The sequence below is a fragment of the Sparus aurata genome, chromosome 3 (assembly GCF_900880675.1).
Source record: "Sparus aurata chromosome 3, fSpaAur1.1, whole genome shotgun sequence".
NCBI lineage: Eukaryota > Metazoa > Chordata > Actinopteri > Spariformes > Sparidae > Sparus > Sparus aurata.
Window position 1 is genome coordinate 30,742,788 of NC_044189.1, and position 24,172 is coordinate 30,766,959.

A 24,172-nucleotide genomic window follows, 5' to 3' on the forward strand; every position below is an offset into this window, starting at 1 on the left:
AAAAACAGTAAGTTCCTCTCTGGTAATTTAACAGCATCAGTGTATGTTTCCACGGTCAGAATTCTGTTCTCTACTGACATCTACTGCTTACAGCACTGAACTGCATGCCAAAGAGGCTATAACTCAGATCAGTAATCTCAGTGCCTATATTTCTCAAATGTATTTGGCACAATGACGTGATGTGCAATTTTGATGTCCAAAGCACATTTATGGAGTAAAAATACCAAAAATGTTAATAAAAAACACATTAATTCAATCTATTAATCTAGGAATAGAATAGAATAGGAATAGGAAAATGTATTGAGGGTTTTACAAAGTTTAAGAGTTATTAGACACAATGGTCACAAAATATTATACCGGATAACTGTCCGGACCTCATGGTGAAATGCAAAAAAGCTACATAAATAGTTAAGTTAAATTAAAAAATCTCTGCCCCAGGCATTATTGTATGAGTGTTGCCTTTGATAAACGAAAATGTTACAAAAAATATGACATCCAGTGGATTGTTATGCTCAGGAGCAGCTTGTCTCAAAACTGGAATGACAGCCAATGTTATCCGGGATAACAAGCAATCTGGAGCAAACTTATGGGGCATTTTATTTTGACACATTATCAGACAGGAAGTCAGGCCATCAGGAAGACCCAAAAGGACCCCCAAAACATGGTGAAAGGTTAATAAGTCTCTCTTAAAATGTGCTTTATTTACTCTTTTCAGTCACTGGTACACTATGTAGTAAAATCCTGTGTCATATGGGATAACACTAAAAACATATAATGTTGATTTTATGCATCCATTATACAGGATGACACATATTTGATATTAGTACTGTTTTCTGCTTTTATTTGTATAATTTCCCTTCTTACTGTGATATTAACACATTATCATGCACATTTAAATGTATTGCTGGCATATTATATTTTAACAATGGTATTTTTAAGCACTTTTTAGTATTTGAACACTTTAAATTGCTTTAAGTTTTTAAAATATGTTATGTGTCCCTGAGTCGACTGTCCCCCAGTTACTCTGATGTAATTCCCCTGAACACGGCCCCTGACTATTCCTCTACTCACATGACTCAGAAGGTAGCATACATTTTTGGCGGGAAAATCATCAACAAGAAGCAGAGTGAGTATCACTCGTTAATCAACCTTTTTTCAATGTTTTAGAATGCTTGACTGATGACATGTCCCCCCAATTTCTGAAAAACATGATTGTCCCCCCCAATAAAAATACCCTTAATTATTCAAAATTGAACAAATGTATTTTCAGACATCACATTCTTAACATTTTAGATTCATATCTAAAAATAAATAATTGAAATGCCGTTTTTAGACAGGGCAGCAAGCCGCCAATTTACCCGTCCTTTTGGCTGCTCGGTCCACGGTTTGAGACAAAGGCTGGCAAATTGGGGGTCTGTTTTGGTCCGCAGATTTGCCGCCTCGGAGGGTACACTTATTTCCACCTCGCCTGCTATCTAAATTCGAGGCGTCAATGTGCCGGCTCCTGCGTGAGATGGGCGGAGGTGTCAATGACCTGCACTGTTGTGCGACCCAAAGCTGGGGAGTTTTGAACCAAGAAACAGCTGATCACAACAATCAGTCCATCACTTCACCCGCGGACATTAGGATGAGCAACTGGACAGCCGCTGAGATCCAGGAGATGCTAGCGTCTCCTCGGTCTCTGTAGCTGCCTTCGTTGTTCGCTTGTTGTTGTAGCAGCAAGCTAGGAACGGTCGCTACTTTCAAATTAAAAGCCCCATGTAAGAAAATTATATAGTCTTCCTGTTAGTGATCAAATGTGCTGTAAGGACAGGAGGAGGAAGGGAGAATGTCATGTTGCTTGAGGAGAGATCAGAATCAGCCACAGGTGGGGCCCTTCCTCCACATGGGAAAATATAGAAATGTAGGCCTAAATAAGATGACATTTGCTGTCCCATCTGCTGCATCAAAGAGTCACTATCCTGGGAAGGACAGGATACACCCAAACATCAAAGAGTCATTGTATGTAAAGAAAATGTTTTATGACTGTTGTAAATGAAGGTAACCTGAGTATTCTGATTCTGTACTTAAGGGATAACAATTTAGAGTTCGGGAGAGAGCGCTTTTGACTTCTCTCCACGCTGCATGTTATTAAAGAGATCAGGGCCCGTATTCACAAAGAATCTTAAGGCTAAAAGTAGCTCCTAACAGGCGAATTTAGGAGCAATTTCTAAAAATAATGGGCGTGTCAGTCGTAACTTTAGGACTCCTAATTTTTGAAAATAAGAGTTATGCACAAAACAATTTAGGCCTAAGTAGCACCTAAGTCTGGGAGACCTTAGAAGTAGTCCAGAGGACTCCTAACTCACTAAGAACTAGTCACAGCCGAATGTTTTGGAGACGCTAAATAACAGGGAATTATTAAAACGATGTTGGGTGGACCGCGAAGGGATTGAAGTTGTGGTTGAGTTGGTGAGGGACGTAATAACGTTCCCAACCAACCGAAACAATCCAATAAACCAGAGTTAAAATGTTTTGCAACACTCTGGTATTTGGCTACAGGGACTAGTATTACCTGGGGACCTCAAGTGATTTAGAAATTATCCCACCACGTCTGTGTTTCGTGCGGCGCATTCGCACAGGAGAAGCAAAGTCTGTGTTTTAACTCGGATTTACTGACATCATCCCCGGGTCGATCACACCGGAGCCCTTGTTGGAGCAGCACAATGGTTAGATATGGATATTTTTAATATAATAACTGGTGAGCCTGTTGAAAGATGGAAAAATGTTCCTTACCGCATGCTGCCATGCATGTAATCCATCGAATCATCTTTCGAGATTTTGCTCTTCTGATGAGCCTCCTGAATTTGCACCCAAAATGCTGTCAAAACTTTCATTCATAATTCCCAACGCAGCCTCCATAATTCCCGACCGGGAAAAGGCAGAAAAAAGGTGTGGAAAACACAAAAAACCTTAAGAAAAACGTACTTAAACTTAACTCGTTATCACGGGAAAAGGGAGGAAATAAAATATAATAGGGCTTCCATAGTTAAGTTAACAGTCTCCATGGCAACCCGGATGCGAGAGGACGCTGGCCTGAATATGGCTGCATATTCGACTCTTTTAACAGAAAAAAGCTGTTTTGACCTTATGCTGTATCTAGACCTGGAGAAAATTAAATATAATCTGAGGGGAACACCAAGAAAATTTGATTCTGTTTGGGGCTGTATGATTAGTTACATAGCTAAATTAACAGCTACAGTAGCTACACTACAGGACAAATGAAATGCTCACCTCTGACAATTAACCTCTTACCATATTTCATTTCCCTCTATGCCTCATTCTAACCCACTGACAATGCCACCTTTCTGTATGTTGTTATTTTCTGTATACTTATTTATTTGTCTATCTGCTTACGGTAAAAAGGAAGGATGTGTATTACTTCTCACCTGTACAGATCTGTAATAAGATTATGTAGGACTGGGAGGGGGGGAGGAAGGGATAAGGGATTGGTGTTTTTTGTTTTTTGTTTTTTTTAAGTCCTTATTTGTCATTTTATGCACTTTTGTCTGTCAAATTAATAAAAACATGTATGTGCTAATAAAGATGCAAAGGCGATACTATCCTTAAACTTCTTCTTAATTGTTTGAGGGTCTGATAGTACTCCAAAAATGGCCAATTCTGCACAAGGCGTCAACTTTATATTTTGTGCTTCTGCAAGATGTTAAGAAATAGCTGTCCAGTAATCTTGCAGACGGGGACAGGACCAAAACATGTGTGTCATATTTGCTGGTGTCAAGTAACATCTGTTGCATGTGTCTGCGATATTGGGATACATTTTGGAGAGTTTGGAATTGGTAAAGTAAATACGGTGGATGACCTTAAATTGAATCAAATTAAGCCTGGAGCAAGATGTACTGTTATGCAGAGTCCCAGTCACTGTCATCTAAAACTCTGCCAAGTTCTACTTCCCAATCTTTTCTGATTTTATCAAGAGATATATCTCTAAGGTGGGAGATCAGGGTGTAAATTTTTGAGATAAGGCCTTTCTGATTTGTGGGAATGTCCAAAATTTAGTCAATTACTGAGTTAGGTGGAATATTGGGAAAAGAGTTACTATTTGATTTAACAAAGTTACGGACCTGAAAGTATTGGAATAAGTGAGAATTCAGAAGGTTAAATTTTACACATAGTTCACTGAAACTGGCAAAAACATTGTTAATATAGAGGTCCCTTAGCCTGACAAGGCCTGAACTCTGAGGCATTATCTGTACTGGGAGTGAGGAAGAGATGATTATTATGAATGGGGCTGTGATTAGACAGTTCTTGAAGTCCAAAAATACATCCAAATTGAAACCAAATTTTAAGGGTCGAGATGACAATTGGGTTACATGTAAACTGGGATGGTCAGAGGAGCAATTTTGATGTAAGCCCTGTGCAGTACTTTTTGAATGATATGGCAAGCCTCTACAAAGTTGTGATTTATTGTGGCATGGTATGAGTTGCATATAGGCAAAAAAAAAAAAAATCTCTTTTGTGTCCCCCTCAAACCTGACATTGGATCTGCACCCCTGACTGTAGAGGATTTTCAGACATTTTGCAGATTGAATCACTTTGCAGCATTAAAATGTAGGTGAGAACTTGAACAAGTAGGGTCATGTCTAGAGCAAACGCATTATAATGAAAAAAAGGAATTGTCTAAGTTTCATTTTCTGAGCTCTTGATAAAGGTAACTGTCTTACTTTATATTTTTATGAAGCATTATTGACTTTAAAATGTCATATATAATAATATTTTGAAAATTCATTAACGTTATTCAGTATGACATTTTTGACTGGTGTCATCAAATAACTCTAAATTAAAACACATAAAATACATCTGCAGTTTTAACCTATTTACATTTTTGGTCAACTTGAAACCTTATTCATCACAGAGAAATGTACATGTGAATAATTAATTGCAATTCACACATTGAAAAAGGGATTGATGCTAAACTCAGCAACACACCGTAAGATATAGCTTCGCCTACAGTACATCTCCTCCAGCAATGATAGCAGCAGAGTGAACATTTTCTAGTGTGATGTAAATGTGCTGTGGGACACAATCGGTGACGTGATGAGCAGTGGTGTGCACAAGGGGGGGCAGGGGGGGCGGTTGCCAATGCCCTGCGTTCTCTATACAACATACACTGAACTGACATATACTTTTTTAGGTGGGCCTTGTTTTAGGTGGTTAAAATTCGCTTTGCATCTAGATTCCGTTCACTGCAGTACGAAGCTCAGCGTCTGGGCTGGTTCGGCTCTCTACTTCTCCAAACTGAGGCTGCGCTGATCGGTGATTACGGTAGGGAACAGATCGACTGTAGATGTGTACTTTAATGATCCCACTTCAAAAAACACAAACTATCCCTTTAAGAGAAAGCATGTTTGCCATAATATTTATCAAACTTCAAACATTCTTTAGTAGGAACATTGCTGGAAATACATTTCACTGAAATATAGCTTCATTTAGTATACTGTGATACAATACGCTTATTTCGCAGAGAAAAGCCCAAAATCAACATGACTATCTTCTACACAAAACATGAAGTGGACCTCAATTGAAACCATGTTTGCCATAATATTTATTCAAACATTTTGGAGAGAAACTGGCTTGAAAAACCTTGTTTTCACTCAAATGCAGCTTACTTGACCACACTGTGTAAAAAGATGCTTATTTCGTTAATAGACGCTAACAATAGCCAGAAGTTTTGACCAAAAATTTATTGAACTACATGAAACATCATAAATATAATTGTTTCCTTAGTTAAAGCATGTCTAATGTCACTGCTAATCTGAAGCCTAAAGGCCCACTAGTGGCTATTGGACTCTGCAGTGTGTATTACACTCAATACAAATAGTGTTAGAATGAACACATAAATTATTTGGTTAAGAGTTTGTCCGTCAGGAAATAGGAATGTGTTCACTCAGCAACACTCTTAGCAAGCTCTTTGGATAGATTGAGACATATTTTTACATACTTTTATATAAAGTAAAGTTTTTGCAAAATGGAATGTTAAAAAGTAAAACGTACATCCTCTGGGGAGCATAAATGTGATCAGCAACTTTCCAGGCAAATCTGGATTTTTTTTTAGAATTTGTTGCTTACAAATCAGACCTAAGGATATGGTAGAGTAAAGGCTCAAGAACCACTACAATTTACGTTCATCTGCCGAGACCATAAATTGCCATAGCAAATGTAATGTCAGTCCTGTTTGTTGTTGTTCTCAATCCTCTCTTACAGACAGACATCACAATCACCATGCATAATTGATAAATGACAGACACTGATCATTGTTAGATCATATGTTTATTTTATTCTCACAAACGGTATTAACACAGTGTGGTTACTGCAGCAGGACATGTGGGACGTAAGCAACACAGGACCTGGTGAGTGTTGGCTCTATACAGATCTGACAGATAAATAAACACCCGCTACTGCAGCATGCTTTATATTGCTTGGTTTGAAGAAGCACTAAATATTATTGAACCATGTGAAACAGTGAAGTCACAATATTTTCTTTAGCAACCTGTCTGAGTATGTACAACTCAACTTCACAACCACATTTGAATACAGTAGAAACAGCTTGTATACAGAGATTTCTTTGCAATAAGCATTCATGACAGTGACATTTAGTACAGGTCAGGTCTTTTCGAAGACAGAGAGAGATATTCAACACACTATATAGTCTATATCCATGCATCAATGACAGTTTACTCAGTTAGCAAGTCTCTGTTTATTCCTTTGTACACAGAGCAGAGCAACAAGTGCATCTTCTTTATTTTTTTGCATTTTACAAACTGGATCCTCTCTGTTGATACTACTGAGCTAGTGCTCCAAGTGGCTGCCTAACTGGAAGAGTTAATAGATGAATGTCTATATTAAAGCCTTCCAGATGTTGTTCTTGTGGATATTCTTTTGTTATCATTTAATAACTGGTTGATGAGGTGGTGTGTAACCGCATCAGACATATCACTACACCCATACATCCCAATTTATATTGGCCTAAATCACTTGTTTCGCTGCAGAGTCAAGCTGAATTTTCCCCAAATGTTTTCAGGACAATGTCAGGAATATGAGTGGGAAAGAACATCAATACAGTGTTAGATTGTATGACTTCCTTTTACCATACATTATCGATACAGTGGTGCTTAAGACTTAATTTCACAGATTGAAATGAAGTCAGTGAAACACCTGCTGATCCTTTCCAATGATATGGTAACTCTGAAACGGTTCTGCTTTCTTGTAGCTCAACCTTTGCTAGTTTAAAGCTGTCGTGTTACATCTTCAATAATGGCACATCCAGACTGGTGTGTCATTGACGCCAACATGAACAAAAATCTAATAAAATGAAGCTATGTATTTGCCAGGTGTTTCGTAAGAGTTAAGTCTTCAGTGAGAACCAAAGGGCTTAAGTCTGAAAATGGTTTTGAGAGACTCACTAACACATTGTTGGTTTCAGCCTGTACATAGGATTTGTTGATAAGAAAAATACACAGCGATCAGCCACAGCATGAAAAGGGCTACCAAGTGAAGTAAATAACATTGATCATCTCATTACGATGCACTGTTCTGCTGGGAAACCTTGGGTCCTGGCATTCATGTGGATGCAACTTGACACGGACCACCCGCCCAAACACTGTTGCAGACCAAGCAAAGGCAGTGGCTGCCACCAGCATGACAATGTGCCCTGCTTTACTGCTGAGGAATGGCCCAGTGAATGTGACAAAGGCTCAAGGTGATGACTGTAGAACTATAATCTGAGCTGTAAGGCGCACCAACACAGAGAACATGCAAAAACCTCTTCAGCAGTTTTATCAGTGTTCCTCTGAGAGTGTATTTAGTGTGATACACTGAGCCAGAGGTAAAGCCAAGATCACATGCAGGCAGTATGCACATAACCTTTGAAAGCAGTTGTGATTTACACAGTATGCATTGTAGATTTAACCAAAATAACTTCTTTGATCAGCAGAAACACACAATCATTCCATTATTGTACCAAGACATGTTTGAAAATACTTCCTCTTAGAGCAATAATGTATATTTTTCACAAATTTCAATTTATATAGAGCTAAAATTCAAGTCATGAATGTGTGCAGAGAGGCCCATGTCTGTCAACAGTCATTGTATACTTACATGCTAGTCAACTATGTTCTACATGTGCTATGAATACGTCATGGAGGGAACCAGACGTCAGAATCCATTGCTAATGACTGAAAACCTCTCGAGTTGAACCTTGGCAGGGTTCTCTCACACTCCACTTCAAAACAGGCTGGTTAAGTTTCATGGAAACAGTTACATCTTCTCTAAGTTGACTCTCATTGCAGTTGGCAGTTAATAATTAGTGTAACTGCATGATTCAATGGTTTCTGGTGATGATTTTGAGTCTGAAACATTCTTTTGATTGATGATCTGAAGTTTGAATAAAAATAAAAAAAATTGCTTCAGGTGACCCAATGTGACAAATACTGAAATTCTCCTTTAACATGCAGACATGACAGATCGACATCTGTCTTCTCATCTTACCAACAGAAGCATTATTAAACATATATTGGACCACTACCTTTAAGGAGGATTCATTAATTGGTAGTTGCTTTTTTGGCAGCTAGCTTCATGTAGCATCACCATTTGCAATGCATGTTTCTGCAGCTGATGTAAGCATTGCATTACAAATATGAGATTTCAGTCATCATGAAGTATGTCCTGATGTTAGAAAACATCTTTAATGTCTATCAGTCTAATATTCTTATCAGGTTAACTGAATTAAATGAAAAAACAACGACATTCTCAAACTTCCAATAGTTGCGTTTGACAGCAGGATGTTTGTTGTACCTTTAAACGACTGTTTTTAATATTTATTTCTGTTGTCAAATGTGATCAAATGCAAACAAAAATGGTTGCTTTAAAACAGCTGACTGGCATGTTGTGTGGCAGTTCTGTATTGAGATTAAGGACTTTCTTCATTCCTAATAATGACGAAACTAAAATTAGATAAAGGAAAAGCAGAGTAATGTTTTGAAGTTCTGTTTAATTCAGGGGCAACATTATGAGATTCTAAGACTGAGTTCTTAAGCATCCATTTTACTGTGTTCCTATTGAGAATGAATTAAACTTTGCAGAGTCACATGGACCTTGGACACACCATTGATTCAAGTGGCCGTTTATCCTCTAATCATTGTCCTTGGGTCAGTTCCTGATCTGTCGTAGCGAGGACAGGAGGGAGGGCAGCAGGTTGAGGGCAGGTCGATGCTCTTGCAACCCGAGTGCAACCAGTGCCCCTGCCATGAGAGAAGTTACTCTGGGTAGGACAGGTGGCAGAGCTGGCATCATCTGCAACACAGAGAGACGAGAATCAAAAAGAAACCTCAGTCGGACACATTAAACAGCTCAGTAAATGAGTAACTTCATTTCCAGAAAAGTCCTCTTCCCGTGAAAATGTGGGATATTAAGTTGATTAAGTTATGTTGAACTAATAACATCTGTGAATGTTTTCACAATCTTTTCAACAACTGCTGGCAATTAGAGACAGTCACTGTCTATTTATTGTTTATTGTCTTCAATGCACCTTATTCACCAAGACAAATCCCTTGTTGTAAAATCCTTCTTGGCAATAAATCTGATTCTGAATAAAGACTTGAACTAGAGGTGGATTTCAGTTTCTGTCGGTCAGTTCGGCAGGAAGAATCGTTCATGTAGTTTGTTCGTTCGTTCATTCAGTCGCGCTTCCGGTACAACGTCATTCAGCGGTGAATCACGTAATGCACAGTTCTCAGCTCCTCGTTCTCAAACGATCGTGCTAATGGTCAACATAACACTGTAGTACAAGGCAAACACATAGCTGAAACTTCATGATTATGTGTACTTTTAGACAACACAACAGTTAGCCGCTAACAGCTAAAGCCGGCTAGCCAAGAACGAGTGACTGATTGAATGGGAACGAGAACGAGCGGTGAATCATGTAATGCACAGTTCTCAGCGCCTCGTTCTCAAAATATCGTGCTAACGGTCAACATAACACTGTAGTTCAAGGCAAATACATAGCTGCAACTTCATGATTATGTGTACTTTTAGACAACACAACAGTTAGCAGCTAAAGCTGGCAAGCTAAGAATGAGCGACTGACTGAGCGAGAACGCCAGGAGAGGAGTCAGTGAACGAACGAGAACGACGAGCTACGAACGAAATGAAATGGGGTTTTTTCCACGGAAAATGGTTGCTATGCTTTGCTGTTTCTCATTGGCTAAAATTCGACGACAGTGTCCTAGACTCAGCATACGATTGGCTGACTCTCAGTCCTCCTCACCACTCTGATAACTTAACAGTGAACAACACAGCGACTAGTCTGTGAGAACGAACAAACAAACGAGAGAGAAGTTAAAAGGGGAATCAGGTCAGTTCATTCACGTTTAAGAGTCATTTGTTGGAACTGATTCGTTTGCGACCGAGCCTTCACTAACTTGAACATTCCCTCAGTCAGTTTTTAAATGACAACACGAGCATCTGAGTATGCTAAAAGCAGTGGCAGTTGCATTGATTCATACAGTAATTCAGAAATGCTTCCATTGGTACCCTTTTCCCAAACTTTTCCATGGGAAGATGCCATCCTCCAACAGTTTTTGAAACAGGCAATATGTGTTGGAAATAAGATTGTGAGCCGCTTCTCCACAAGATCCACTCCAGTATGAACTTAATGGTATAAAACACAGTTTAGATGCTTACCTTTTCAACTTTATGACAGTGAATGAGTCCATCGTGTCCAATGTAAAAAGTAGAGAATGCATCATATGACCTATAACAAATTACATATAGATGAAGTTAGATTACAAACCATTGTGGCAAAAGACTTAAAAACAACAGAAAAAACATTTAAACATTCCGTGTCATCAAAAATGTTATCAAAACTAAAGAAATATAAATATTATTATCTTTATTGACAGACTCGAGGTCCAGATATAAAAGACACACACAATAAACAGACAAACATAAGATTACACATAAATAGACATGTGTGCTCAATGGTTAAAAAAAACATACACATGTTGGTTCCAATATTTCCAAAAGCTGGAGAAATATCTTGTCTCACTTTGGGTAGGGTCAGTCAAAGATATTATAATCCCATTCCTTGAATCAATCAGCTGACGCATACATTTATACATAAAATTCCTAAGTAATGCCTGAAAAGTGGGAACATTACAGTTCAGAAACATCTTGCTAACACTTTCCCACCTTAGGTATTTAAACAAGATTCTAAGAGCATCATTATATGCCACCTTAATCTTATTCATCTTTGCTTTACTATGGCTACACCACAGGTGTGCTGTGTAAAGCGGAGTGCAGTATGCTCTAAAAAGAGCTGTTTTAACTTCATCAGTGCACATATGAAATTTGCGTGCCAGCATATTTGCCTGAGCATATAATTTATAGCACTGGCGCTGAATATCATCATCATCACTAAGGTCATTTCTGATGATATGCCCTAAGTATTTTATTTTGGTTACAATATCTAGCTCTTGGTCAGACATGTAAAAAGAGGGAAACTTTAGCTTCTGATCCTCCTTAGTTCTAGCTATCATGATAACACTCTTTTTGGGATTAAATTTGATGTCAAACTGCAAACCATACTTCATACAAACTCTGAGCAGTTGCTGTAAGCCAGCACTATATGGTGACATAATGATTAAATCATCAGCGTACATTAAATGGTTAATAAGTTGATTCCCCACCATACATCCAGTCTTACACTCTTCTAATTCTCTAGACAGACCATCCATATACAGGTTAAAAAGGGCAGGTGACAATATTCCGCCTTGTCTGACCCCATTGGTAACAGGGAATGGGGTTGATATTGTTTTGCCCCATTTAATTTGCATGGCTTGGTGAGAGTACCAATAATGCAGAATAAATAAATATTGATACTGAATATTTGAATGTGTTTGAGTAATCCTCTTCACAGTATCGATACAGCGCCTACCAGGGTTTACATAAGCCGCTATTGCGTGTAATTGTTTGCCAAATGAAAATATCAGTCAAGTGGAAAAATTTGTCAAATACATATTAACAGCTTATTAACAGCATATCAAATAAATAACTTTGTGTAACCAATATCATATTTTGCCGAGGCAACTTAAATACAAACTTGTATTATGCAAAAGTTTGATTTTACCACCGCTGTAATGACACTGAGAGATTAAACACTGAGTGTTTAATCGTGTCCAGCGTTTTTTTTCCTCTCACCGCACAGGAGCTTCATCTCAGCGTGCAGCCAGTGATTTCTGCCCCCAAAATATGTATGGAGATGACATTCTGCATGTCAGGTTTTTCTGGCAGTTTTTGGACTCAAATAGAAGTAAGAATATTCTCGACTCTTCAGTGCAAGTCACCGAGCTGCACTAATCAGCACTTGCCCCAACAACTATAGCACAGAACCCAGCACCACAGGCGGTGTACAGGCATTTCTCCGCGCTGGTCAATTCTGAACTCTATCAGAGAGAGGGGTTTCTCTGCTGCTTGCAGCCTATATGCATGTGTATGTCTGTTCAGCTGAGGAATAAATACCGTATTGACCCGAATATAGGACAAGGTTTTTTTCGATGAAAATAATGTGAAAAAGTGGGGTCGTCTTATAATCGGGGTTTAACCGTTGACATATGCTGATAGTTGTCTGGGTCGCTACACGACCGCAACGGCAGAGGGCGCCACCTTATTGTAGAGACATCACTGACACTATGGCTGGGGTTATCTGTCAATCACAGAGGAGAAGAAGTGACAGGAAATGAAAAATGGAGAGACGCTGTGATTTTACGGAGCAAAGTGGATCAAAAGTGGGGCAAGTTAACAGACATCTGAGGCGGAGCTATGATCCAAATTTAAGATAAAGGTGATCAATGCAGCGGAGGCGCCAAACAACTGTCAGCCAGCCAAGAAATATGGAGTTACGGAGTGTAACGTCCAAAGACGGCGGGTCCAAAAAGATCGTCTGAAAACGCTAACAGTAAGAAAAAAGCTTATAGTGGTCATCTAAGCGGCTGCTTCCAAGAGATTGACAGGAGGGTATGTGAGTTTGTTATTGAGAAATGAATTTTGGTTAGTCTTGAAAAGAGGGGTCGTCTTATAATCAGGGTCGTCCTATATTCGGGTCAATACGGTACATAAAAACACATCACGAACAGCAGTAACACCATTTCTAATAGATTTTCTGTGTGTTTTTTGTATTCACTTGTGGCAAAGTAAATTAAAAACTAGAACTGCAAGCAGTTATGAACAGGGGCCAAGCCCCCCGCGCGACTCGGACCCCGCGCACCGCAGAGCCCACAGAAGTTGGCCCAGGATGACGGGCTCTGGGCAAAAGTGAAGACACAGGCCTACGTCTGAGCCGTGGTATTCACTGTAATGGGAAGTGCACTGGAAGTGCAAAAGGCTGAATGTGTGCCAAAATTCTTTTGATAACTTTAGATCAGGTCCAGCTGAAGAGTGTACGTGGCAAGTTTCACGCAGATCGGACAGAATCCCAAGGAGGAGTTCTAAAAAGTAGGTTTTGCATATGTGGCGCTTTAGCGAAAGAAATGTGCAGCAGAAGTGGGCGTGTCCTATGTCAGAAAACCCAGCTGTATTCAGGGAACATATGGATATAAGGTTTGCAAATGTGTTGTTTAAAATGTGGAAGTTACAGGCAAAAACGCGACTGCATCCATTATAACACCACCTAGTGGAGTACAAGTGCAATTTTTGGTAACGAAGAACTGTGTCCTATCTAGGGCTGAATGATATATCGTTATCGTATCTATATCTAGATATGAACATTCAAGATATTCATATCGAAAAAGCAACGATATAAACGATATAGATTACCCCGCTCACCCTGCACGTACAGCTCTGGCAGTCACAACAAACATCCTTTTTATGATTGCCCTTGAATGCACCACTAAGGCCAGCCAACCACAAAGCTTATTTCATGCTTGCTGTGGATCGACAGCTGAAGCCAACCAATGACAAACATACGAGGGCGGGAGTGTGGGAGACAGAGACTGAGACGCACACACACAACTTGGCGACTTTCTAGCTAGTTTAGCGACTTTTCAGACCCTCTTAGCGACTTTATTTATAAAAAGCGGCTAGCAACAAATTTAGCGACTTATTCAGATCATCAGGGGAAAGGCGAGAAATATATTATATTGTAATTCTCCCACTGCTCAGAGACATCATTCTGTGGCTTCCCTGCAGCAGTGCCGGCTCTCTGTCCTCTCACACGGCTGCAGGCGGCAGGCCGGTGTGTGTGGGGGCTGGCTGGGGCAGCAGGAGCGGATGCTGCGGCCGCTCGCTCTGTGGATTTGAGCCCGGATAGCTGCCGTCTACTCTGTTTTGATCCGTTAATTCTCTGACTTCTTAGTCTTTCTAAATTCCACTGGTACTTTACCAGCGATAACCTGAAGCTGCTGAGTCTCGATCTTCACTCTTTCTCTCCAGATTAGGATGTCATCGTTCATCTTGTAAAAATGCACATAGTTCGTTTGATCTTCTCCCTCCCTTTACTGTTGTCACTTCAAATATATTTGTCTCTGTATTGAGTTTGTAATTATTTGGTAAAGATTTCTCTATCAACCATTTGTATATGGCTTAAAATAATCTCTTTATTTTTCTGAAAAATGCTTGGTTTTCACTAAACCCGTAGTCATATCGTATCGTATCGATATCGAGATATCTGGCATGAATATCGAGATATGAAATTTTGTCCATATCGTTCAGCCCTAGTCCTATCCTATCCCCCTAGTGGCCAAAATTCTCCAAATTCGGCTCATCCCTTCCCAGTCTCATGGCAGCCAAGGATCTAAAATTTGGTGTTAATAGCATTTAGTTTGATCGAGATATCAAACAGTTTACATTTTTATAGCTAGCTACCGAAATGTGTTCATTAATAATTGGCACATTATTTGACCGAGCAAAATTCTTTTGATAACTTTATATCAGGTCCAGCTGAAGAGTGTACGTGCCAAGTTTCACGCAGACACAATCCCAAGGAGGAGTTCGAAAAAGTAGGTTTTCCAGTTTTTGCGATTTTGCAAAAAAACTTTCTAGGCGGAAGTGGGCGTGGCCAATCGCAAAGTGATTCAGCTCCATTCAGGGAATCTTGGGATACAAGGTTTTTGAATGTGCGACATATGGTGTGGGAGTTATAGGCAAAAACGTGTTGGCCTAGGTTATAGCGCCCCCTGCAGGCGGATATATGTAGTTTTTTGTGTCTGAGATATTCGCAGGAGTCTGGACCAACCCTCCAAATTGCACCGCCCTCCCTTGCACGGTTTAGCCTGCAGCACCACTTTTAGCCGGAGAAAAATAAAAATAAAAATCTTTACAATTACAATAGGGTTCCTAGCACCGCTGGTCCTTAGGGGGCCAAGCCCGAGGGGCCAAGGCCCCCTAATAAAAACTAAAGCTGAAATGATCAATAAAGCCCCACTTAAAAATGTAGTCTGTAACTATTTTGTTTTGTTTCTTCTGATGTAAATGTAAACATTTCTATTTTGTTACATTTGCTAAAATTGTCATCATGATCTGACAGTAGAATAAGATACAGGTCAGCTGTCTAAAAAATCCACTGTCTGTGGGTCCACCCAATGGCTGCAAGTTGATTTGCAAGAATCCACCGCTCCCAGATCAACACAACCAATCAGAGCCAAGGGGAGTGTCTGAGAAGTTTCAATCATTCTCGTGCCTACGCTGCTGGCAGCCCCCCTCCCTCACACAGCGTATACTGGGGAGTGCCCCTCCCCCACGCAGGGGCAGTGCCTACTCTCACCTGGTCAGATGTGTTCCAGCTGAAACTCAAACTGTAAACAATGGTGAGGAACAGACAATAACAACAGCGGAGCAGAAAAATCCCCCACCATAGCCCACATCAAAGAGAAGAAATAAGAAGACTGACGAAGAAAAGCAGTGTAAAAACAAAGAATTGGACTGAGCCAGAGAGAAAACAAGGACAAATGTTGGAGCGTCATTTCAGAGATGGAGGGATCTGCAGGATATGTAAGGACTTTTCTGCTGGACAGGTAAGGACCCCTGCTTGATATGTTTTATCCTATGATTAAACCACAAGGCTATGGTGATGGCGTCACAGTAATACTTGCAATACTACTTGGTGATGATGATTACCTGAATGATTACCTGGTAACTGTCTACCGCGATGTGAGGAATATTGTTTATTTGTTGGGATATCTACAGTGACTCGGCATGAGCCACTCGTCATTGTAATTTAGTTGTACTGGTCAGAAATAGAACAATCAGGGGCTTATGTTGTTATTTTGAATGTGACTTCTTGGTTCTCTGGCTTCCTTCTTCCTCTCTGCTGTGCAGGAAGCAGAGAGGAAGAAGGAGGGACCTGGGAGCTGTGCTAATTCACATTTTCTGGCTTAGTCCACTTTATGCTTAAAACTCCAGACTGCAGCTTTTAAGCACTGACCGCAGGTGCACCACACACACAGGGCATGAAAAGGTGGAAAGAATAGACCAAATGTTCTGCACCAGCAGTTTTGTTGAAGAAATGTTAATGAGAAGAGTCATTCTTCTTTTACTGAATAAAAAAACAAACTGAATAAACAAACTGACCTTGAAGGACAACACAATTTCATACTATTTTACTTTGTTTACATGTGTCGACCCTGACACCATTATAGCTTCAAACAGGGTTCTGGGACCTAATTTTGAGAACAGCTTGTTTATTCTTAACTACATAGTGCCCCTTTAATGCTGTTTAAATGTAGCCTGCACTATATATAGCTATTGAAAACGAATGTTTGTTGGTTGATTTTTTGAAAAACAGTGAATCAAAGTAAATCACCAACATAACAGCTGTATAACAGCACCAGTTCCAGCCTGAATATAGTATGTATTACCTGTACAGCTGAGATTTGTCTCGCCGATAGAGGCGCAGCAGCAGAGAGTGAAAGGGAAGGCCTCTGACCCTCCAGCGAGCCTTAATGGTCCCGTCCTCTATGTGCTTGGTAAGCTTCAGCACCTCCAGCTTAGGATTGGTGTAGTACCACACACATAGAAAGCGCCACAGGAAGAGAGTGAGCTGGTACACTGCAAGACCTCTACAACAACACACAAGGACAGTCAGATCACACAGGGAATGACGCAGTGAGACAGCTGACTGTAATAATGTTTCGCCATTAGCCCAAGCTGATTCACCTGGTCTTGGTATTGAGGAGGCCGTTGATGAATTCCATATCATTTGAGTACATGGTGTAATCATGGTTCTTCATAAAGAAACTGGGAAGCTGCAAAGTAAACACAGAAAAAGTACTGCCTGATTACTAGCTTTACAATGAATTACCAGTTCAGTACAACTAAAGTCTAAAGGCCCCTACACACCGCCCAGACGTCCAACTGCCTTATCCGACCACTCTGTTGCCTCTCGTCTGACCCGTTCGGCAGAAAAGTTGCATTGAACACACTGCTTCGACGTGCTGCCTACTCGACTGTAGCGTGTACGTTCTGTGCCTGCACAAGATGCAATAAGCCTCCTTAACAGCGGGTGGCGCTAGTCTCATGCCAGTAATCCAAAACACGAAAACAGGAAATGACAGAACGAAGTGAGGAACGGAGTGCATAGAAAAACAAAGCGCACACAGTATTGATTCAGTATTCGTCCGACCCGAGAAGATGTTTGTGGACTAAATACTTGGCATACGTGAAAGATGACTATGGTTAGGCTGACACTCGCGTTGTGTGCTCTCGGGCTCGTTATGATACGAAGCCGTCACCATCGTCACTTCCGCCCCTCCCACACACCGCGCTGATTCGCTAGCACACCGCCAATCAGAGAATCCAATGGCTCAGACATCCAACAGCCCACCTCCTCAGACTTCGCATGCTGAATCGGAGTCGACCAACGTCCGCTGTATAAGAGCTTATACAAACACTATAGGAGCAGAAACAAATATGGCTCTGACGCATATTCTTAAGGCAGGAACACACCGGCCCAACTGTTGGACGTCTGAAGCGTTTGGGGAGACTCGGACGAGGTCAGGAACAAATCTGTTTGGTGTGTTCAGCTGCGTCGGAAGCTTTTGGAGCCGCGAGGACGTTGTCTGATCCGATTCAACATGCAAAGTCTTAGTAGGTTGGTGGTCGGCCATCTGAGCCAGAGTGCTAAAGTAAACAGAGTGGCGACACTCCCGTAGACCTCCGTTGTAAAAAATGGCGGCGCTTTTTACCATCTGCTTCCGGGTTATGGAGCTCGGATTAGTTCCAAACACTGTCATTTGGGTGCTGGACCCTTTATTCACTTACATTGCTGCGCATCGAATAGTTCCAGAGGTAAGTTGCTGAAATATTGACCTCTTTTGAAATGTCAACTGTCTATATTGTATCAGAGGCCCTTTGTGATGCTTATACTGGTCTTCAACGATGGCTGAACCTGACCGTGTCAGCCATCGTTAGTCGGTTATGTGTGCGATATAAGACTAGTTGTAGCTGCTAGAACTAGTAGAAATGAGGGGGCGTTTGTGATAAATATTTCATATAATATTTCATTAAATTTTGGGACACACTAACTTTTTATTATGTGACGTGTTGTTGGCTGCACTTAATTTTTGTACTGTTCCGTGTTCAATTTAACATGGTTACTCTCTTTCATATAGGCTACTGCGCTTTATCTTAAGTGGCTGCTGCTGGTGGTCACAGCGGCAGCTGCTTGTGGTGGTCACGGCGGCGGCTGCTGGTGGTGAAGTGGCTGACGATGGTGGCGGTGGCTGCTGCTAATGGTCTGCGAATTAGCTGCTAATTTGGTCCTTCTCCTGAGTTTTTTTTCCTCATTTGGTTCTTCATGGTTGCGGTGTCATGGATCACCTGCCCCTTGTTTTTGTTTTTCTTGTTCACACATACAAACACACATTCTTGTTGTCTGTCATTGTTTAATACAAAATACTTTCTTTGAAATCCTTCATTTGTATCAGCCATCCTTACGCTGATGTCTCAATAACTGTAACAGGAGTTACAAGTGTTTTGTTGTTAATTGCTTAAGTTACTTGGTTGTTGAGTTACAGCTAATGTTACTAACCCAGAACCACAGAGAAAAATCTTAATAGCTCTGCACTTACCTATAGACTCAAGCATACAAGCGTAAATTAGTTTTTATTCTGTAATAGTTTTGATAATATGTGTATGGCTTAATCTTAAATAATGTAGTAATATTCTTAACATGATCATGTTTCACGTTGTGGTCCTGGGGGTGGCCACTTTCATCAGAAGAAGTGAGCTAGCTGCTAGGTGGATGCTGAACAGACCACAGCAGACCTCTTAGTGCTACCACGAAGGTAAGCTAATGGCTGAATTAGAATTTATAAGGCAAATCACGGGAATCAATAATACAGCCCAGTTGCACTAAAATGAAAATCATGAGACGTCTATCATCGGATGAATGATAATGAAAAGAAAACTTAAACATGAACACTAAGCTTTTCCCTCCAAAAATGTAAAAGTTATCTAGGTAATACACAGCTTTTCGTTGTCACCCTGCCTCTCAAAATGCAAAACTGACATTAAGAACAATGTAATAATGCCATAATAGCTGAAAAGTACTTGGGTGTGTGTTTTTTATTAATATTTACCGTTCAATAACGCAATCGCTGCTGCTGTCCCACAGAAGAACAGGACAGCCTGCCTGTGTTTTGGAACTATTGAGGCTTACATGAACCACGTGACTGCCCCGGCAGCGACATCACAGAGTGTCACAACTCTTTCTCTCTATGGTACTGGTCTGAGCCATTGGATACTTTGATTGGCGGTGTGCTAGCGAATCTACGGAGCCCTGGAGGTGACATGGATAGGTTTTTTTTTATCTCGCACGCGCCAGTTACTATCTTGTGAGTGCGACTTATTATCTCGCACGCGCGACTTACTATCACGCACGTGTGACTTGCTGTATCTTGTGCGCGCGAGATGGTAAGTCGCGCGCGCGAGACAGTAACTGGTGTGTGCAAGATAATAACTTGCACTCGCAAGATAGTAAGTAAGATGCAGTGGCACTCTGGCTCAAATGATTGAATGAAGTGAACGTTGTGGTGTTAACTCAACAATGATGGGACGCTGGAATCATGAACAAGTGCCGTTTACTTCAACAACTTATACTGTAACATTGTTCTCAGTAGCAGAGTCATATCGCACATAGTCGCCATGTTGTTGCACTCTGACCTCTCTACGTGCAGCGTGTTTACTATAAACTGTCTTATACAACAGCGCCCCCTTGTGGTATAAAGAGCAAGAGTATATCTGTTTTATATAATAACAGAAGACAACAAAAGTGTTTAGCGTACTGTGAAAGCCGAGAGAATGTGGGCTGTGTGAGAATGTCGTGGACAATTGAAAGTATTTTAGTAAATGTAGGTTTTCTGTCACAACTTTCACATGAATATGATACTATATGCACCTGCATCCATTGTTAATCGTTTGTCCTGATTGCCAGTTGTGACTGCTGCAACGTTATTTCCTAAATTAATTATAACCAAACTACTATTACCTTGACAACTCCTCCATCATGGCTAACATAATAGCCATTAAAACAGCTATTAAAACACCTGGACACTCATCATGGATCATCAAAATACCTGTTACATGTACCTCTTACCGTTACACAATAACAATAAGACACTTTATTAACTTTAATTAATTAATTAATCAATTAAAATTCTGAGATGGTCTCGATCCATGATAATAAGCCTACATTTAACCGACTGCACTGTTTAATTATGTCAAAATGCGCTTGAATTAATATCTTGCACGTGCGAGACAGTAAGTCGCGCGCGCGAGATACAGTAAGTCGCACTCACAAGATAAAAAAAAAAAACGACCATGTCACCTCCAGGGCTCCGTACGAATCAGTGCGGTGTGTGGGAGGGGCGGAATACTGTTGGTTTTCTACGCACTCCATTCCGTCATTTCTTGTTTTCAGGTTTTGAGTACTGGCATGAGACTAGCTGTTATTATGTCCGCTCAGGACAAATTAATCTGTGTTCGTTTGGTAATGCCACGCTGCATGTTCAGTATGCCGCTGTTTTTGTCTGAAATAGTTAAGTCTGGTTTTGATCGAAAGTAAAGAGAGTCACGTGCATAAACTTCTAGTCCAGCATCTTTATCACTAGAGCCGCTCGCTTATTGCATCTCGCGCAAGCGCAGAACGTAAGCTGCTGTGGAGCTGGCATCACGTCGAAGCGGTGTGTTAAATGCAACTTTTCTGCCGAACGGGTCAGACAAGAGGCAACAGAATGGTCGAATAAAGGCAGCTGGATCTTGGTTTGAGTCTGGGCGGTGTGTGGGGGCCTTTAGCATAACGCACAAGACCTAATTTCAAACAAAAGACCAACAGAATATGTTCACAGGGCAGCCTTTTTTCTCTGACATGATGCTCAGGGTGGGAAGCTCAAATGTCATAGTGCTGTGCTCCAGGTTGCAAGTTGTATAAACGCAGGGAATCTGAAATGGTTTTTCATATTATTAGATTACTTAATTCTCAGCGCTACTCACGTTAACATTTATCCAATTCCTAGCTAACATTACTGTCTAATAGTGTGACATGATAGTAAAGCTTAAATAATTCTAAAATATCATACATCTTAAAACATATATTTAAGCCTGTAAATGAGTAAGTAATCAAACATCAGTGTGAGCATGGAAAATGTTGGATGCTAATGTTAGCTGATGGAATATGACCCAATATCCGTCCACATCTTGTCAGGGATGTGGTGAAAAAACATTTATCAGATTCTCTATGTTTAAGTGACTTGTCTTCTAGAAGACAGCAGTATAACTTTAGCTTCCCACTCTGATGTGACACCAGAGGTAAATGGCTGCTGTGTGTACATGGTCCATAACACACATTGTGCTGCCTCCTCTAAATGAACCTCCTACCTGCATGCATCTAGGTGAAAAGTTAGGCGAACTTTAAGTGTAGTGCCACATCAGGTTGTATAGGGGGATTTTAGCTGATGTCAGTGCCTGCTGCAAAACTGTTAACTTGACTCATACAGATCTACAACTAAATATTAGGTCCACTGTTAGGTGGAAGAAAAAATCTGAAATTTCTATGACGGAAAATACATTAAATAATATTAATACTATATCTATTTTTCCCTCAAAGCGGCAATATCTTTTTAAAAATACTAAAACCTTTATTCTGTTGGATGTCTCAAATGCAGACCTGCCAACCTTGAAAAAGGTACCAACCATTGATTGATTGATTGATTATTAGATATTTTGCGATAATAAATGATTGCTTTTTATAACATTATTTTAAAATAGAATAAATTCAGAACATGAATTGGAGTTTATTTATATTTGAAATATAATTACATGTTTTTAGAGAAGCAATGTTTACAACCGCAAAGTCAATATATACACTCAATATTGTCTTACTGGAAACACATTTTCCTGACATCATTAAAGAGAGAATAAAAAAAGTAAGGCATCAGTCAGTGTCACCAAGGCAGTCAGAGCCTCTCTCCTCCTGCTTCTGCTGAGGGGATTGATTGCCTACAGGTAACCTCCTGCTGGTAGAGGTACGACAGGCCAGCTTGTCTCAGCCAGTAGCAGTTTACAAGAATTTGACAAATATTTAAGACATAAGGCAAACTATGCTAACCATTAAGACTCCATACAGACTAGTTTTGGCTTATTTCTAACCATTTGCTGAGCTGATAACTGTGCTTTTTACTCCGGTATGTTTTATTGCACAGTATAACAGGCATTAGAAGGAGGACAGGGGCACGGCTGGGACAGCAGAGGAGTCTGTGGTCTTATTTAGCTATAATTTAGTCCCGGGGTCCGTTTCATACAGTGTTTCCCATCGCCACGCTTACTGTGCAAACTTCCCCGCTTTGCCGTGTTCGGAGAGAGCCGAGTGTCAACCAGACGAGCCGAGCGTCACCGGAAGGACCCGAGTCATCCCGAGGGAGCAGCGGAACAGCCCGAAGGCAGCCAAGTTACCTGTTGAGTGCTGCGCACATCCTCTCTGGTTACAACAGTGCTGAGCAGAGCCGGACCGTGGCTGTCCACGTTGTCACCTTGTGTTTGTTGTGAGTGAGTACAAAGTGAGTTTGCATCAGTTAATTGTTGTATATTCAGTTTTCTAACGTACTTTGTGTGGATCCGGACCAGCCACCATGTTGTGATGCGTACTCTCGCACACAGAATTGTTTATATAAATATGTTGCCACGAGTTGGTTAATATGTTTGTCTTCTTTCATATACATGTTCTAAACGCATAATGATGTTCGGATTGAGTGTTCGGTGCTGCGGATGAATTATGTATCTGACTGTTTTTACGCTTGTCACAATTGTGTGTTATATTGTAATGACGTGGTCTGAGGCGCCCCCGTGCTGTCATTAGAGTATTATTTGAACTCAGTTGTTATATCACTGCATTCTTTGGATACGTGTTTAATTTACAGTCATATAACTTCATCTTTATCTGTATATCATATTAATATATTTATTGTTTGTTTGTACATTTCAAGGAAAACCACAACTCAACACATCTTGTACATTGTCCATGTGGAATTAATAAAGAAGGATAAAGGAACTCTCTGGAGTAGCTGCAGTTTTTCTAACCGAGAACTAAGGCCAGACTGTGTACACCAGCATCCAAAAACAAATATAATCTACAAGTGGTCCTTCGAGCCGGATGTACACAAGCTGCGCCATGGCTACAAGCAGAGGATATTATGATGGGCAGCCGCCACTGAGTCCCCGTCCCAGCAGGGTGCGACGCATTCCCAGACATCTAGAGGACTATGAGCTCAGCTACCCATTTCCACCCCTTCATCCCACCATAACAAAGACAGTGTCACCGACGACATCAACATATGTAGCACCACCCAACATGGGAGGATTCCTTCCCCATCCAGTGCCCACATATCAGTCCTATGAGAGCCCTGATGATAGACTTCAGCACCTAGAGGCACGCTGGCAGACTATGACACACCAAATGAGAGAGCTGAAGGCTGAAATGGACAATGTAAGACTAACTCCTCATCCTCAGGGTGGCTATACTCAACCCACTTATCACTTACATCAATATGCTGCATATATGCCTCAGTACGGGAGCCTTCCCTATCTAGAGAGGATCTACATGAGTCCCAATCCCACTAGGATGACCGAGGAT

The 24,172-nt window shown here is 40.7% G+C and overlaps 1 protein-coding gene across 2 annotated transcripts in view; it reads right to left on the reverse strand.

The window, feature by feature from the left end:
- Nucleotides 1-6,308: 6,308 nt before the first annotated feature.
- The window catches only part of c3h6orf136 (chromosome 3 C6orf136 homolog), a 29,049-nt gene continuing 11,185 nt past the window's right edge, over nt 6,309-24,172 (reverse strand). For both annotated transcript variants that reach the window (XM_030411801.1, XM_030411800.1), the window contains exons 4-7: nt 17,203-17,291; nt 16,905-17,105; nt 10,738-10,807; nt 6,309-9,348 (exon numbers count right to left, since the gene is read on the reverse strand). In XM_030411801.1, the coding sequence (XP_030267661.1) occupies nt 9,205-9,348; nt 10,738-10,807; nt 16,905-17,105; nt 17,203-17,291 (504 nt within the window). In that variant the 3' untranslated portion in view covers nt 6,309-9,204. The remainder of the gene's footprint in view (nt 9,349-10,737; nt 10,808-16,904; nt 17,106-17,202; nt 17,292-24,172) is intronic.